At 45.2% G+C, this 17537-nt stretch overlaps 1 protein-coding gene across 5 annotated transcripts in view; it reads right to left on the bottom strand.

The window, feature by feature from the left end:
• Positions 1-7327: 7327 nt before the first annotated feature.
• PEMT (phosphatidylethanolamine N-methyltransferase) overlaps positions 7328-17537 on the bottom strand; it is a 98726-nt gene continuing 88516 nt past the window's right edge. For all 5 annotated transcript variants that reach the window (XM_061599755.1, XM_061599758.1, XM_061599754.1 and 2 more), the window contains 2 exons: positions 14433-14507; positions 7328-11093 (listed from right to left, as the gene is read on the bottom strand). In XM_061599755.1, the coding sequence (XP_061455739.1) occupies positions 11045-11093; positions 14433-14507 (124 nt within the window). In that variant the 3' untranslated portion in view covers positions 7328-11044. The remainder of the gene's footprint in view (positions 11094-14432; positions 14508-17537) is intronic.

Raw genomic sequence — 17537 nt, 5'->3', positions numbered from 1 at the left:
CTCAAATTCTGTACTCTTCCGAGAAATAACAGGACTCACATATGTTTCGACTGCTCTAAGGGAAGTTTCTGAAAAGTCAGGCGAGGGTTCAAAGCACAATCCAGCAGGTTGTGGAAGGAGCCTGACAGAATTGGACAGTTTAAGCACGAAGCCTGACAGAATTTGGAATTTCAACTTTTCACACCCTAACAAAGGTGAGATGACAGTTTTCCTTGCTGGACCAGTAAAATATTGGATGGATAATCTGCAACAATCACCTGCCTTTTGGATTTTATTTTTTATTTTATTATTAAATGTGTATTCCGCCCTGCCTCTCAAAAGGAGCCCAGGGAAGGTATGATGCACCTTTTATTTGTTTTTTGTTTTTGCAGAAGAAAAAAAATGTCTTGCAGTTGTGAAACAGGAGGACCCGATTCAAATTCGATGGCAAGCCAGCATGTGCACCCAACCTTTCCAATGCCATTTTAGAGGACGCCTGAGCTTTCCTTTCCTGTTCTTTCTTTCTGAACAATTCTAAGGGGCTTTTCCATGTTCACATTTAACGAAACGGAGGTGAACGCAGGTTCTTCAAACTGCCGAATTCAAATCAGATTGAAAATGGCTCCCTCTTGGCGCAGGCTTTGAGTCTATGCATCTGTCACTCTGAGCTCGTTTACCAAGCAAGCGGATAATCACATCTCATTCTCTAAGCTGTGAGTGCTTTTATTTACCCTCATTCTCTCACCCCAGCAGGGCAGGAGGCAGTGCAGGTCTCCTTCTGCTGTTGAGTGGCAGTTCAGTCTTGTGATTAACAGAACCAGGTATGAACTGACTCCAGCTACCTAGGTCCCAATTAATCTCAATCCCATGAGGCAGCGGTTCAAAATAATTATCGCTTGAATAAATAGCAACAGAACAGCAACCGTAGGCCCGGCCTGTGGCAGTTTCATGCAGATCTTCCATCAACACTCCATTCAAAAATGTCGTTGTGTTGCATAATTAAGTCCCCAAAGGATTTGTTACCTTTTTTTAAAAAAAGGAAGATTTTTTTCCTGTGGAAGGGAGGGAGTCTTCTCCTCCTCCCTCTTCTCACTCTCTAAAACTGAAGGAAATGAGTCTGCTGGTATTAGAAGCCTGAAACTGAGAAGGAAACACTGGAAATGGACGATTTGTGAAACTCTGAGAGCATTAGATTGAAAGAATGCTTCGATTGTTTGCACATAGGGAAGTCAGAGGATTCTGACGAAAAAAGAAATGGGAACAGAAATTGTTTGCTTATTCATCTGGAATGGAAACCAGTACAGTGAATACAGGCAGTCTTTGCCCTTGTTGTCGCCTCACAGTCTGCAAGGAGGACATAAATTATTTCTCCCAGCAATGCAAGACTTCCAGGGGTGCCAGGTTTGGCTTCCTTGGTAAGAAGGTCAGCAGAGACCGGGTGTCTTATAGTATATGTGGTTTCTTATTTACACATGTATACAACCTGAGAGTAAGATGGAGGGGTTCTCAGCATTCACAGTCCATCAGCTCTTGCTGCCTATTGCTCATAGCTTTGGGGGTTCAGACACAGAGAATAGGTTTCTCTCTGTGCCTTTCCAGCTTCACCCCAAGACGAGACTGAAAAACACACAAACCTCTCCTTGGCTTCAGGCCCTCCTCTCTCCTCAAGAGTTCCAACAGTAACAGGATCTCTCTTGGCCGCATCCCTTTGGATATGCAGATTGACCTCTCGCTTAACTCACAGGCTGGCTAAACTATGCGATTAAAAAGGGAAACTAGTCTGACCAAGGGAGAAGTTTTCTTCCTTTGCAGATTGTAATGGGGACATTGAACTTGTCAAGGATTATCAATACCTTGGCACAGTCATTAACCAAAATGGAGACAATAGTCAAGAAGTCAGAAGAAGGCTAGGACTGGGGAGGGCAACTATGAGAGAACTAGAAAAGGTCCTCAAATGCAAAGATATATCACTGAATACTAAAGTCAGGATCATTCAGACCATGGTATTCCCTATCTCTATGTATGGATGTGAAAGTTGGACAGTAGAAAAAGAGGATAAGAGAAAAACCAACTCATTTGAAATGTGGTGTTGGAGGACAGCTTTGTGGATACAATGGACCATGAAAAAGACATATAATTGGGTGTTAGAACAAATTAAACCAGAACTATCACTAGAAGCTAAAATGATGAAACTGAGGTTATCATACTTTGGACACATCATGAGAAGACATGATTCACTAGAAAAGACAATAATACTGGGAAAAACAGCAGGGAGTAGAAAAAGAGGAGGACCAAACAAGAGATGGATTGATTCCATAAAGGAAGCCGCAGACTTGAACTTAAAAGATCTGAACAGGGTGGTTCACAACAGATGCTATTGGAGGTCGCTGATTCATAGGGTCGCCGTAACTCAAAATTGACTAGAAGGTACATAACAACAACAACAATTGTGCTAGACCCTTTCGAGCCTATCGCGGATATCATCCAAACCTAACCCCACAATCCTATAACAATGACAATGAGCATACACAATTTACATAATTAATTATGTACCTTAGGTGATTTCAACACAGCAGACACTGAGAAGAATTTGATGTCGGTTTCACTGTCTTGAGTTCCAGGATGGAAGAAAGGCGGGATATGGAAGAAAGATAGGAGGACTTTAAAAAAAAGTTTGCACGAAAATCCGCCAGCATTTTAGTGAGCATTACTCCTAATCTGCAAAGGAAGGGGGAGGTAAGGGGCAAGAGGGAGGGGATATGAGGGAGAAGGGAAGATGGGTTTGATCTAGGGTTGCCAGGCTCAGGGCCTGAGAATGATTCTGTATCTTTAAGAGAAGAGAAAATTCAGCCAAGTACAGGTTTTGTTCCAACACTGTAATGGGAAAAACCACAAGGTGAAATTCTCCCTTCCCCCTGCACAACTTTTAAAGATACAGAAGACCTCTTGGAGGCTGGGCCTGGCAACCCTAGTTTGATCATTTGCATAATTTTTGAGTTCAATGGGATTTATTTCTATGCAATCATGTTTGAAAATGGAAATGGACTGCCTTCAAGTCGACCGGACTTATGGCGACTCTTTGCATAGGGTTTTCATGGTAAATGGTATTCAGAGGTGGTTTTACCATTGCCTTCCTCTGAGGCTGAGAGGCAGTGACTGGCCCAAGGTCACCCAGTCAGTTTCATGGCTGTGTGAGGATTCGAACCCTGGTCTCCCAGGTCGTAGTCCAACACGGACCCAAGGAAGGGGCAGGGAGTGGGAGGGGAGGAGATTGGGTGGGTGGGCACTGGGCAGAGAGGAAAACCCTTTCCTTTCCAAAAGGAAAACATTGTGAACAGTATCATTGCTTTTCAGCGTTTTCCTCACCTTTTTATTCTTCAGCAGATACATGTAGCCTCCCGCCCAAATTTGAACCAAAGCTGTCCCTCGCCACAGCCGCACCAGGCCTTTATTTCACTTTGGGCAGTCACGGCTTCTCTCAAAGAATCCTGGGAAGTGTAGCTAGTGAAGCGTGCTGAGAGTTGCTAGGAGACGCCCTGTTCCCCTCAGACTTCAATCAGAGTGGCTGACTGTTAAACCAGTCTGGCCACTGGAGCTCTGTCAGTGGAACAGGAGTCTCCTCAGCACCCTTCACAAACTACACTTCCCAGGATTCTCTGAGGGAAGCCATGACTGTCTCACGTGAAATCAAAGTCTGGTGTGGGTGGGGCCCCTGATTAGCTAAGCTCAGCAGCTGTGAGGCTTTTAGAACTCTGACAGTTGGTTCTTCCTGAGCATGCCCCACATTATCATAGGCTTCCAGCCAAAATTTCTTAAATTAATTAAAAATCAGCCAGGCATTTCTTAAAAACGTTTAAACAGCAGAAGATGAAGGTCAGAGTATGGGGCAAGGTCAGTAGTAGGATTACAGGTACTCTGTGAACATGGCTGATTTTTAATAAATTTCAACAGATTATGAGAACTCTCAGAGAAAAAAGTCCAAAAGGGTTCTGAGGTTTTCTTTCTCTCTTTTTAGACTTTGAACTCTCGATTCTCTCCGACCGTTTTGTGTATCGCCATGACAATTGTGAGGGTTGTTAAGTAAGCGTTTCTGAGTTCAGTAGTATACGTTTTGTAAGGGTTTGTTTTGAAATGAGCTTATGGGAAGCATCAGAATGGCATGGGGGGTATTTTCAATTTAACATTGCGGAATGTGAAAAATCCACGCTGGCTATAGTATACAGCCACTCTAGTGGCTGTATAATACTTATCTGTAAACCAGTGATCAGGGTTTTATTTTGTCTGATCGGTCACTACACCGGGAGCTTCAGGTGACAAAAATGTCTGGTCCAGTCCCATTCCTGGGAGCAATTGCTTGAGGTTGGCACCACGTTGGAGAAGGCTTGCTGTTAATAAAGGTGAACCAATTGATCGACAGAGGTGCCTTTTACTGGAACCAACTAGGAGACGACAACCCTCGTGTCAGGAGTGGAGGCGCTGCCAGACAGGTCTGCTCTGGTTCTTCGAAATCTGCAGAGCAGTTAATGACGACTTTAACGTTTCCCGAGAACTGGGGAGCAAAAGCTATTTAATCTTCCACCACAAATACCGTTAAGAAGCTAAAAGTGGCAGTTTGAGGAGGGAGTAACACCCCCCCAACCGCAAGTGAAAACAATATTCTAAAGTTCTCCTTTAAATACCAGGAAAAAATACCAGGAAAATCCAAGCCACCAATTGCAAAGAACAGGACAGACCTGGAATCTGTTGTTGCTAACACCTCCTTTTTTCATCTCCCGCTTAGCAGATTTATGGATTATGCAACAGTATACCAAAGCAGTTGTCAGCATTAGCCTCAAGCAAAGCTAACTTGGGCCCATGCAAGGAGATCACTCCAGGCAGTAGCAGACAGTGGGATGGGTCACACAGCCACTCTCTGGACACCTGTTTATCTGGATGGTGCTTGGAGGGGATGGGGCAGCCGTGAGGGTAGGGCTGCAGGGATGCCCTGAGAAGAGCATTGGACACAGGAGTGTCTGTGCAGTTTTGACTTCACCATCACCCTGCCTCATCCCAGAGCTATCCAGGTTAGCTGCAGCAACACCAGTGTTGGGATGGAGGTGTGATGTTTCAGTTTACATGGGTTCATAGAATTTAGAATAGCAAAGTTGGAAAGGGTCTATAAGGCCATTGAGTCCAACCTCTGCTCAATGCAGGAATCCAACTTAAAGCATTCCGGACAGGTGGCTGTCCAGCTGCCTCTTGAATGCCTACAAGGTTGCAGAGCCCACCAATTCCTTAGGTCATTGGTTCCATTGTCGTACCGTTCTAACAGTTAGGACATTTTTCCTGATGTTCAGCTGAAATCTGGCTTCCTGTAGCTTGAGCCCATTCTGTGTTCTGCACTCTGGGATGATGGAGAAGTGATCCTGGCCCTCCTCTGTGTGGCAAGCTTTCAAGGACTTGAAGAGTGCTATCATGTCTCCCCTCAATCTTCTCAAGGCTAAACAATGCCCAGTTCTTTCCGTTTCTCCTCATAGGGCTTTGTTTCCAGTTTCCTGGAATATAACTGCTTGTTATAAGCAGTTAAACAAATGTTTTGGAATGGGTTTTGTATTAGAGTAAACATGGTATGGAGAGAGGGAGGGGAGTGAGTTAAAATGTCGAGAAGTGCTATTTGCTGATTGACTGAGTGAATGGGAGATGGTGTGCTTATCAATGTGCATTAGAATTGCCAGTTAGATAGGGCCAGAGATCTTGAGGGAGGGTTGGATTTTTGAGGGAAGTGGTTTGACGGGTAGGAGAGGCAGGGTTGTGTTTTTATTCTCTGAGATTTCGCCAAGAGTAACAAATGAAACCAGTGAACATTATCTTATAACCACAGGTTTTGAGAAACTGAATATTGAGTAAACTTGTTTATAATTATTACTTCTGTTAAATAACATCCATTTTGATTTTCACACACCCCTGATTCTTGGCCTAGTTACCACACAGAACAAGTCTTACAGTGGCTGGTGACAAAGCTACCACAGTAGGTGGAATGGACAACCACCTGTTGGGTATGCTTTGATTTGGATTCCTGCACTGAGCAGGGGATTGGACTCGATGGCCTTAGAGGCCTCTTCCAACTCTACTATTCTATGATTCTAAGGTAAATATTTATGGTAGCAGAAAAATACCCGGAAGAGAGAAACAGATACTGGTATCAGAAGAACAATTCATAGCTGGGATGATACCCAGCTCTATTTCTTTGTAACATCTGAATCCGGAGAGGCCATGCAAGCCCTGGACTGGTGTCTGGACTCGGTGGTGGTGGGCTGGATGAGAGCCAATAAATTGACTCTGAATCCTAGTAAGTTGGAGGCACTGTGGGCAAGGGGTTTCTGAGTCCGGATAACTGGTCAATTGTCTGCTTTGGATGGGGTCATACTCAGTCTGTAAGAGCAGGTTCATAGTCTGGGGGTGCTCCCGGATCCATCTCTGTCTCTCTCGCAGCTCACACTAATAAAGTTTTAAACAAAGCACTCTCCAAAGTGGGAGGAAATGGAACAAAACCAGAACATGATTTATCAGGGTGTTGGGATAAGAGGAGAAATTCTTTTGTTTGTATTTTAATCCAGGATGACCCAATTCACATTTCTCAAACCAATATGCAAACTGAAACACAGCTGTCTTTTGAAACTGGCACTTCTACAATACTGTAATCTAAGTTCTCCAAACAGTATGTACAAAGATAACATATATTAAAGGGAAATGCAAATAAAAATGCTATATCGGTGAAAATAATATCCCAAACTCGTGTTTGTTAGGAGAAATTTGTATTAAAATGTTGCCGAATTTTTATGAGGTTTTTTAAAAAAATAAATCACAAATTGCTATGGAAATATAGAGAACTGAATTTAAGATTAGAAAAACTGGGAAACAGAGAGAACTGAAATGGACAGATCCTGCCACCCCTATCAAATAAGGACAATTGGAATGTATGGGGCAGGCTCCTCTTTCTTCTGGAAACTTCCAGATGTGCCTATCAGCAATTGGAAGCTGATTTAGTCCTTTTACTATAAGCTAGATCAGTATACAGTGACACATATTGTTGGAATAATGCATTTTTTTTTTTGCTCAGTCGTTATGGGCACCAGGGCCATATTACCAACATGAAGTCAAGAGAGGCTTGGAAAATGATCTAACTGCACAATCCTTTTTAAAAAGTCATTGTGAACAAGGTTGACAGAGAAGCAACCAAATCACATATTTTTTTATTATTAGATTAATTACGGTCAATTGACCAGCCAGACCAAATCACATAGAAAATGTTAATGTGTTGCTCATAACGAGGTAAAACAAACCAATAAACCTTCACACACACATGGAGTTCTGTGTTTTGTTTATTTTTCAAATGGGTGGTTAGCACTCAAGACCTTGAGGTTCAACTGTTCTGCACAGAACAAAAAATAATAGGGTAACTCTACCAGGATATAAAACCTGAATTTGACATGGACTTCCATGCTATAATATACTTAATGTAACGCAGAAGCTCCCAAACTGGTCTCCGGTGATCCATGTGATGTCCACATTAAACATTCATATCAATGTTTAACTGTATTTGTGTTGTTCCTTACATTTCTTATATTGCTTTTTTTATTACAATTTGAATTCTATGGAAATTGTAATACAATAAAATGCAGCGTAAGAAATAAAAGCAACAAAAATACAATTACAAAATCATACAGCATCTAGCACGGGGCAGTGCAATTGCTACAACAGATCCTCCGCCATTTTCAAGATATCCGTGCCCCCCAAAAGTTTGGGAATCACTGATATAATGGTTAATCTGGCTCTTTCTGGCAGTTCTTCAGTATATTCTGGATTATCAGAGCTAATTCAGAAAGTTAAAATCTGCGAAGGAGAGAAGATAAGGGCAGCTGCGGAAGGAATTTGAGTACACCTCAGAAGCTGATATCTGCAATTGTCTGGAAGAGCTTGGAAACAATGGGAGAGGAATGGCAGCTACATGTTTCCTTAGCACCAGGTCAGAAAGTGATAGAAGCAGAAACAAGAACGCAATAGGGAGAGAAAACAGTGAAAAGAATTTATAGCAGAGCAAAAAAGGCCTCAGATTCCTAATACCTGATAGTTTTTCCATCCCTTGATCTTCAAAGTGCTTTACAAATGTCATAATCTTTTCAGCCTGGTCTGGAAATATGGGCAGTGGTACTCGACAGACACAAACACATGCATTTCTGAAGGAAAGCCATGCTAGAAAAGCCAGCTTCAGCATGTTGTCATAGATGTGACCTCAGCTGCAGTAAATGTTAAGAGTACATTTCAACTTTTAGCAATCCAAGCAGCAATTTGCTTTGCATTGGGAAAGGTAAGGTAAAGGTAAAGGTGTCCCCGCACTTATAGTGCGAGTCATTTCCGACTCTTAGGGTGACGTCTTGCGACATTTACTAGGCAGACCGTATATATGGGGTGGGTTTGCCAGTTCCTTCCCCGGCCTTTCTTTACCCCCCAGTATGTGCCAGGTACTCATTTCACCGACCACGGATGGATGGAAGGCTGAGTGGACCTCGATCCCTTTTACCGGAGATTCGACTTCCTCCTTCTGTTGGAATCGAACTCCAGCCGTGAGCAGAGCTTCGGCTGTGTTACCGCTGCTTACCACTCTGCACCACGGAGGGTTTTTGCGACAGGTAGGCAGAGGGAAATATTTGTGATTTTCATGTAATGTTATTTGAATTGTGGGGAAGGTCGTACTGTGACTTCCCCACTCCCACCCCTGGAGGTATTTGATCTGGATAAACTGGAGTCAGGCTCTAGATCGGCCTTTCCCAGCCTTTGGGTCCCCAGATGTCGCTGGACTACAATTCCCATCATTCCTGACCATTGGCCGTGCTGCCTGGAGCTGATGGGAGTTGTAATCCAGCAACATGTGGTGACCCAAAGGTTGGGAAAGGCTGATCTAGATAATACTTCTGCAGTTTAATATAAGAAAAGTTGCTCACAATAGTTTGAAATTCAGGTTCTAACAACTTCCACCTTGGCACTCAGCCATTTAACTTAAGGCTCTCCGTAATGGTAGCGAGAGGGACCATTGCACCTCTGCCTTCCAAGTCCCACTGCGTGACGTCACAGCAGGTCAGCCAATGATGTAGAGAGAGCCAGGGCAAGCAGAAAGGCCAGAGGCCAAGAAGTTGGCTCTGAAGACATCAGAGACATGAAGGTGAGTGCAGAGCGCATCTCAAGTAAGTCATGAGGAACAGTGGATGTGCATGACCCAAACAGCAAAGCTGAGGACTGAAATGATCAAGCAGCAGAGTCATGTGATGTAGCTTTGACGGGATGTACCATTTCAGACTGCAGGTGGGGAGAACTGCTCTGTCATATATAAGACCGTTTAGCCTAGTCCTCTTCTATGGAGAGGGGCTTGGTTTTCTAGAAAAGGGGATGATTGCTCAAAACACGTCAATTCTCCAACTGCGGCATGGAATGGTTCAGCCCTGCAAAAGCTGCATCACATAACTGTTCTGATCATGTGTTTCAGCCGTAACCTGTGGAACGTCTTGGTGAAATATCCTCTGGTACCTGTGAAGCTTCCAAGCCACAATCCGCTGGCTGAAACACCATGAGGAGAGGTAGCACAAGAATGATCTCAAAATGTTTGCGTTGAGGTGAGAAGATTGCGTGAGGAATTGGAGCACCAGGGTTTCTCACACAAGCCATGCCTCCAAACCTGGGCTCCTAACCCCCACTTCCCCTCCCAAAGGTTATCACCAGCCCCCACATACTGACAGCAGCAAACCCTAGGGCAGTGGTTCCCAACCTGGGGGCTGGGACCCCCAGGGAGTCCATGAAGTAATCCAGAGGGGGCCGTGAACAGTAAATAAATGAATTTATTATTATTATTTTTTAAAGAAGTCTTCACTCCCTCGACACTGTCTGCTTCCCACTGGCACTGCAGATGACACCTCCCCCTTGCTCCAAACGAGAGGGGAGGCCTTTTGCTGAAGCGCCAGAGCATCTTTCAGGCGCACTAAGGGCAGGCATCTGCCTATAAAATACCTGGCAGATGCCAAAGGAGGCTGAGGGTGGAGCTACCAGGAAGAAGAGGGGATTACTATCACTGATTCCCGTCTCCTTGCACTGCCGCTACTGACAGCGCCCTTGCTTAGAATGAGAGGAGAGGGCTTTTTGTGAAGCAAAAAGAAGCAAGCCTGCAAAGAAAGGCTGCTTTCCCCCTTCCTTCCTGGTAGCCAGCCTGCCTCCCTGAGGGGAGGGGGTCACAATTTTTTTTTCAGTTTATAAAGGGGGTCCTGTGCTCATAAAGGTTGGGAACCACTGCCCTAGGGTATGCTCAGCTGGGAGGAGGTCCATTAGCTGGTGCCTCTTCGAAAGCATTCCGTCGACCTAACAGGCCGGTATTGATTTAAGTTTTTCTGCGTCCGCTAGCTGCTGCTTTTACCAATCAGTTTTTTCCCTCGTGAAAAATACTGATATTAATATCACTGTTTTTAAGGAAATATCAATACTTTTAAAATATCAGTAAAACCATCCTTAATATTGATATTTTAGAGGTGTTTTTTTAAAAAAATCTGTTTTCGAAAATAGTCACAGAAAACTGCTACATAAAAATCCAGCCCGCAACGATAGAGATAAAGAAATGAATAGAAAATTCAGTACCAAATCCAAACTAGGCGGAATTCAAGCACATTTCCTAATGCTCAGTGCACTTGTGCTCTTGTGGCTTTTCTCCCTGGAGAGGAATCTTTTTTTTAACCACCTTTTTTTGTTCTGTGTCTATGTGTATGTGTGGGTGTGGTTACCTAAAAAAAGAATCCCCCCCAAAAAATCTGGGGTTGGTGAGAGTCTTTGTGAAGGACGGGAATCCTCCTCCTGTATCCGCTCCCTCCCAATTCCATCTTAAAAAGGGACTTTTGAAGAGTTTGTGGAAAGCATGATCAGAAGTCAGGCGGAACTTTTCATATCCTGTCAAATTATCTTGCGCTGGTGGTTTGGGTGTGGGGGGCGAACCAGCTTCCTGCTTCTGAACCAACCTGTTCCTCTTGAGCCTCCGCAACCAAGGCCAGGACTATTTGCTCTTGGTTGCCTTTTGGTGATAGATTTCTTCTGTGAAAGGCCTGGGGGAGAGAACGGGGAGGGAAGGAAGGGTACAACATTTTGGAGGGGAGACCAAAAAAGAATAAAAGAAGACAATGAAGAAGAAGCAGAAGCAGCTTGCCATGAGATTACCTCTTTGCCACTACCTCTTCCTAGGTCACATCCACACCATACTTTCAAAGCACATTTAAAGCACGTCTCCCTCCCAAGGAATACTGGGAACTGTAGTTTGCTGAGAATCATCATCATCATTCGTTTTTCTTCTTTTCTGTTACAATTGTAAATAAAAACTGGGGGGAAAGGGTGCTGAAAATTGTCGCTCTGTGAGTACAGTTCCTGGGACTCTTTATGGGAAGCCATGTGCTTTAAACGTATGATGTGGATAGGAGCCTAATGCCAAAACAGAAGGTCAAGTCCTTATCTACACATGCTAGCAGAACAACACGTTAAGAATTTGGGGTGGCAGAGTGGGAAGGTGACCTATCCACCCCTTCAGACTGAAGGCAGGAGATTTTTGACTGCTCGTCTCCCTGCAAGTTGAAAACCAGCACCTGAGGAAGACAGGGCTTTTAACCATATGAACAGAGGAAGCAGCCTTATGTCAAGACAGGCTATTGGCCCTTCTAACTTGATCAGCAGGCGAGGCCTTGTTGGTGGTGCCATCGCCGGTTGCCTCCTGGTTGGTGCTGGACCATGGCAGGGCCATTCCAGTGGTGGCTCCCCATTTGTGGAATGCCCTCCCCAGTGAGGTGTGTCTGTCTCCATCACTACGAACTTTCAGGAGGAATTTGAAAACATTCCTGTTTACCCAGGCATTGGATGGCTGAAGGGGACTGTTCCTGGCAACATGAAGGTCACTGATGAAAGAACGTTTTTAAGCTGGGTTTTAGAATATTTTAAACAGTGCTTTACAATGTTTTTAATATGTTTTTCTTCTTTCTGTTAAATGGCCTTCTTTACGTTTGCTGCCCTTCGTACATTCCTAGTTGTCAGTCTGGGCAATACTGAGCTAGGAACAATGGCCTGATTCAGTGTAAGGCAGCTGTGCTCCTAAATGTAAACCAGATGCAGTTGCCAATAATGTTTTGGGAGGAGGACAACGTGCATTCCATATCTCCCCTCCCTCAGTTTATGGGCCTTGTCTCCATCTCGGTTGTCAAAATGAAAGGTATTTTGCAAGCGGATAATTAAATCCCATGAACCGCCATCACCTCAGGGCCTCTCTATGAGTCTGAGAGGAAGCAGAGTTTGACCTCCCCCTTCCTTCTGCAGATCACATTTGAATGAATGAACTGGAAATATCTAGAGCCTCTAACATATAATTAATGCAGCTGGAGAAGCTTTTTCAGTGCGTGTGTGGGTTCCAGAGAGAAACCCATACGCAGAATTTGCAGAGTACAAAATGTTTCTCGTAGGTTTGGGAGGCTGGACAATTAATTGGGTCAAATATTCTCAGAAGATTCTTTGGTGGATCAGACCAAAGGCCCATCCAATCCAGCATTCTGTTTTCCACAGTGGCCAATGACCGGTAGTCAGAACAAGCGGCTTCCAATCCTGGAGGTAGTATATAGCCATCACGGCAGTTGCCTGCTCAACGTTCTGCCTGCTTGACCATGCACAAAATATTCCATAGTCAAGAATGCCCTTGTGTAAGCCTAGCCTTTTTGTTGCATCATAGGGTCATCTGACAGCAAAAACAGGGGTGAGGGCCCCTTCCCCTCCAGCCTAAAGAAGTCAGGGTCACCCATGCGCACACTCCTCACTTGCAGCAGGCTCCCCTTCGCCTCTGCAGCTGTCTCCAGGAAGGGGCTGCCATCTTCAATTCCAATAAAGGTTCCACATGGCCAGCCTTCTCTCCAACTGGCTATGTGCTACAACCGCAAGAATCATTACATAGGAACAGGAAGAAGGCCAAACTGCTATTGGCCACATGCTGCAACTGCAGTAACGACTACATGGGAACATGAAGAAGGCCAAACCCCTCCTATTGGCCACATGCTGCAATTGCAGGAACGACTACACAGGAACAAGAAAAAGGTCAAACTCCTCCTATTGGCCACATGGAGCAACTACAGGCACTTCTGTGCAGGGATCGACACAGAAGTCTAGAAATAAATGCATGAAGCAAGCACACCCAGATCAGCCACCCCAGTGGCATAGTTCACAAGCACCCAGAGGTCAGTACTACCACCATGCTCACTACATTTGGCATGATCTGGCATGGAGCTCCATAAATCTTCTGACTGACCTCTGAAGCCTTCTTTCATTGTTTAAATTACTATAATTCCCTCTGTTGTTACTGTTCTAATAAATTAATGCTTTCAAGGTTTGATTCTTCTTTGACCAGTCAGCTGTTGAAGTGTGTACTTTTCTTTTCTTTTCTTTTTTGACCAATCCAACCCATGGCAAGCCTCACTCTCTGGGCTTATGCTTGTTGTGCAAACTTCAAAAAGAGCATTAGCATCAGCTGCACATTGTGGCACGGTTTTGATGCCCCAAATCTGGCAAAAGTTCATGATCACAATAGTCTGTTCATTATGAGAGGGTCCTCAGTTTTGGAGGAAGAGGTATTAGGTTCAGTCCCCAGCATCGCCATTTAGCAAGGTCAGGTAGGAAACCATGGCCCTTCAGATGTTGCTACAACTCCTATCACCCCTGAGTACTGGCCATGCTGGCTGGTGTTGTAATCTAACATTTGGAGGGCCAGGGGTTCTTCTCCTTTAAACGACTCCACCTTTCCTCCTTAGCTGCCCCTTACGTCTGCAATGCCTTCTCAGGGCATCTGCATAGTAGCACTTCTCTCCTCCCCAACTCCAAACACCACCTCTAACCCTGCTTCTCCCTTGAAGCCTTTGGCTTAACTTAGGCATGGAGAACCTGAAGTCCACCAGATGTTGCTGGACAACAACCTCCGCCACCCCTGACTACTGGGGCTGGGGCTGATGGGATTTGTAATCCTATAGCATCTGGAGGCTTGTAGGTTCCTCAACCTTTAGTTAGCAGGTGATGGGGAAGACCCCTGCCTGAGAACCTAGAGAGTGACTGTCAATCAGAGTAGACCAAGGTAGCCAACATTGTAATGGACTACAACTCCCATCAGCTCTGACCACTGGCCCTGCTGGCTGGCGCTGATGGGAATTGTATTCTAACAACATTTGGAAGGCATTAGGTTGGCTACCCTTGGAGCGGACAGTTCTGAGCTAGACGGGCCATTAGTCTGACCCAGCATAAGGCAGTTTGATGTCATCGTCTGGGGAAACACACACAGAGAGTAAGTTACCTGGGGTGGGGCCCCTCTTTCCTCAGCACTTCTCTGAAACGAAATTGTTTCTAATTATTTTGCCCTAAAGGCGACTCACCCTTCGTAGAGCAAAGCAACTGCGTAGCACAGAGCCACGACCGCCGTCAGGATGAGACCAGCTGGGCTTGCATGCCTGAAAAGGCAGAAGAGAACGGGGGGGGGGGTCAGTGCTTTCCTACTGCCATATTCTGATATGGCTTTATAAAGCAGGAAGCCGAGTCAGTGGGGTAGAGAGTTGGTGAGCTCATCCTCTGTTGAAGAACCCCCACAGTGTCAGCTTCATTCCTGCATTGCGAACTCCCTCCCCGCCCCCTCCGCTATGCCTGGCCAAAGCTGCTTGGTGAACAAGGCCAGTCTCTTGGCACAACACCCTCTTGGCCTAATTGGGCTGTCTCTCCCCCCCCCCCTGCACGCACCCCTTTTTTGGCTAAGAAACAATATGATTTTGCTTGTAGGATATGGAGTGATGAGACTAAGTCTCTGAGCCTCTCCCCACAGAACCAACCCAGGCACTGCACTCTTCATCTGAGGCCCTTCTCCGTGTGCCCTCTCCGAGGGAGCCACAGAGTACAGCAACACCAGAACGGGGCTTCTCAGTGGTGGCTCCCCCCTTGTGGAATGCTCTCCCCTGGGAGGTAATCCTGGCCCCATCATTGTCTATTTTTAGGTGCCAGGCAAAAAAACTTCCTTTTAACCTTAATTTGAAGGGCTTTCGGTATCAATGGCTTCTTTTAATGCGGCAGCTCTTGCAAGGCCCGTCTTTATTTGTACTGACTTTTTTTTAGGTGGCGTTGTGTTTCTTGTTTCAATGGGTTTGTTATCATTGGAATAGACCATCCTGGCTAGATGGTTGCAGAGCCTCACCTGAAATAAATTGGCTTCCTAAGGAAGTCAGTCACTTTTTTGCCAGAGTTTTGGAGAAAGCTTTTTTCATTGGCTGGCTTTAGAGTCATCTCAGCCTGACGTGCGCCTTTCTTTGAGCAATCAGGGGGCAGTAGATGACAGAGCTTGTGCCTAAGCCCACTTAAAGTAGTGTTTTGTTCAGATGAAAGCCTGATCAATCCCCCCCCTCCCAGTTTGCACTGAGTTAGAAATGGGTCACAACGCAGAGGACAAATGAATGATGATGACTAAAAAGCAGCCAGGTGATTGGTAAGATTGCTGATGCGAGGAGGATGGCAGGCGAACAGGTCCAGCTAATGCTGTGCCGGATGCTGCAAGACAATGTGGAAGGCAGCAGAACATTTAAAAACCGGGAACTGATAAAAAGGACTAACCCACAGAAGCAAAAACAGCCAGGTGAGCAGTGATTACAAATGAGGCTTGACCTGGCACAGTGGGGAGCAGACACTCATATTACAGTTGCTCACACCAGACCATAATGCAAAGCAGCGGCATCCCAAAAGTAGGTTAAACAAAAGATTACAAAAGTCTGTTGTGAGATTCTGAACATCGAGTGATGGGCATGGGTGTGGCAAATCCCAAACTTGGGCAGCTTTTGGAAGCCTTGCAAAATCAAAGGCTGTCACCTGATTAAACTAAGTCATAGTCAGTTCATCCAGGGAGTTTTAATGGATGAAATCTGCATACATTTGTGTGCATAGAAGGTGCAGTTTGAGTGAGCATGTGGGTGAAAGGAATGGCTGTGCCCACTTTGGGCCCACTCTTGCTCTCCACCAGGATGTGGCCCCTGGAGTGCTGGCCAAGAGCAAATATGGCTTTCGAGCCAAGAAATGCTAGCCCCTCCTGGACTAAAACAAGTTTGGAAGGGAAAAAAAAACAACTTTCTTCATTTTTTTAGATGCTGGTGGATATGTCATAGCAGGAATCATCTTCAAAGAATGGATGCAATAAACCATTGTCCCTAACTAAATAAAGAACTGTTTGTTCACGCTTCGACAGCAGCTATAGCCAGGTAACTCAACTAACATAAACCGAACCTGGTCAGGCTACATTATTTTGATAAGAAACTCCACTTGCTTTGTGTACTAACAATTAGCATTCAGAGCAAGCTGGATCATGTACGTTTATTCATTTAAACACCCACTTGTCACTTTTTAAAATTAAAAGCATAATCAATTTTAAAAGAGTTGCAAAAAGTGCTCCAGGGATTAGTGACACTACAGATGACAGCCAATCAGTGCTGTGCAATACCTGGTTTCTGTTGAGCCAGGGCAGGTAAACCTTAACATTTTGTGCTTTCTGGGAACAGTTGCCAGGTGACAACTGGAAGGGCTGCAGCTCTGTGGCAGAGCGACTGATCTGCGTGCAGAAGGGCCCAGTCCCTGCCCAGATGGATGATGTCCGGCCTGCCCTAGATGGGGTTACACTCCCCCTAAAGGAGCAAGTCCGTAGTTTGGGGGTCTTATTAGATCCGCTCCTGTCACTGGAGGCTCAAGTAGCCTCGGTGGCACGGAGTGCGTTCTACCAGCTTCGGCTGGTAGCCCAACTACGACCCTATCTGGAGAGGGAGAACCTCGCCACAGTTATCCATGCTCTGGTAACCTCTAGATTGGACTACTGTAATGCACTCTACGTAGGGTTACCTCTGAAGACGGTTCGGAAACTTCAGCTGGTGCAGAATGCTGCGGCCAGAGTCCTTACTGGGACTAAAAAATTTGATCATATAACACCTGTTCTGGCCCAGCTGCACTGGCTACCAATATGTTTCCGGGCCAGATTCAAAGTGTTGGTTCTTACCTATAAAGCCCTTAACGGCATCGGACCGCAATGCCTGGCGGAACGCCTCTCCCGCTATGTACCTACCCGGTCGCTGCGCTCGACGTCGAAGGCCCTTCTCCGTGTCCCAACGCATAAGGAGGCACGGAGAACGACAACTAGAGCTAGGGCCTTCTCGGTGGTGGCCCCCGAAGTATGGAACGCCCTCCCTGACGAGATACGCCTGGAGCCTTCTCTGTTACCTTTCCGGCGCCAGGTAAAGACCTACCTCTTTGCCCAGGCATTTTAAAAATTTTAAATTTTTTTAAAATGAATCTAAATTTGGAAATTTTTAATTATGTTTTATTGTGTACTGTATTGTATTTGCATCCGCTTGTATTTTAATCTGTTTTATTATGCTGTACACCACCCTGGGAGCTTATTGCTATAGGGCGGTCTAAAAATGTAATAAAATAAAATAAATAAATAAAATAAAAATAAATCT

The sequence above is a fragment of the Rhineura floridana genome, chromosome 17 (assembly GCF_030035675.1).
Source record: "Rhineura floridana isolate rRhiFlo1 chromosome 17, rRhiFlo1.hap2, whole genome shotgun sequence".
Lineage (NCBI taxonomy): Eukaryota > Metazoa > Chordata > Lepidosauria > Squamata > Rhineuridae > Rhineura > Rhineura floridana.
Note: the sequence above shows the minus strand (reverse complement) of the source record. Positions and strands in the feature narration are given on the sequence as shown.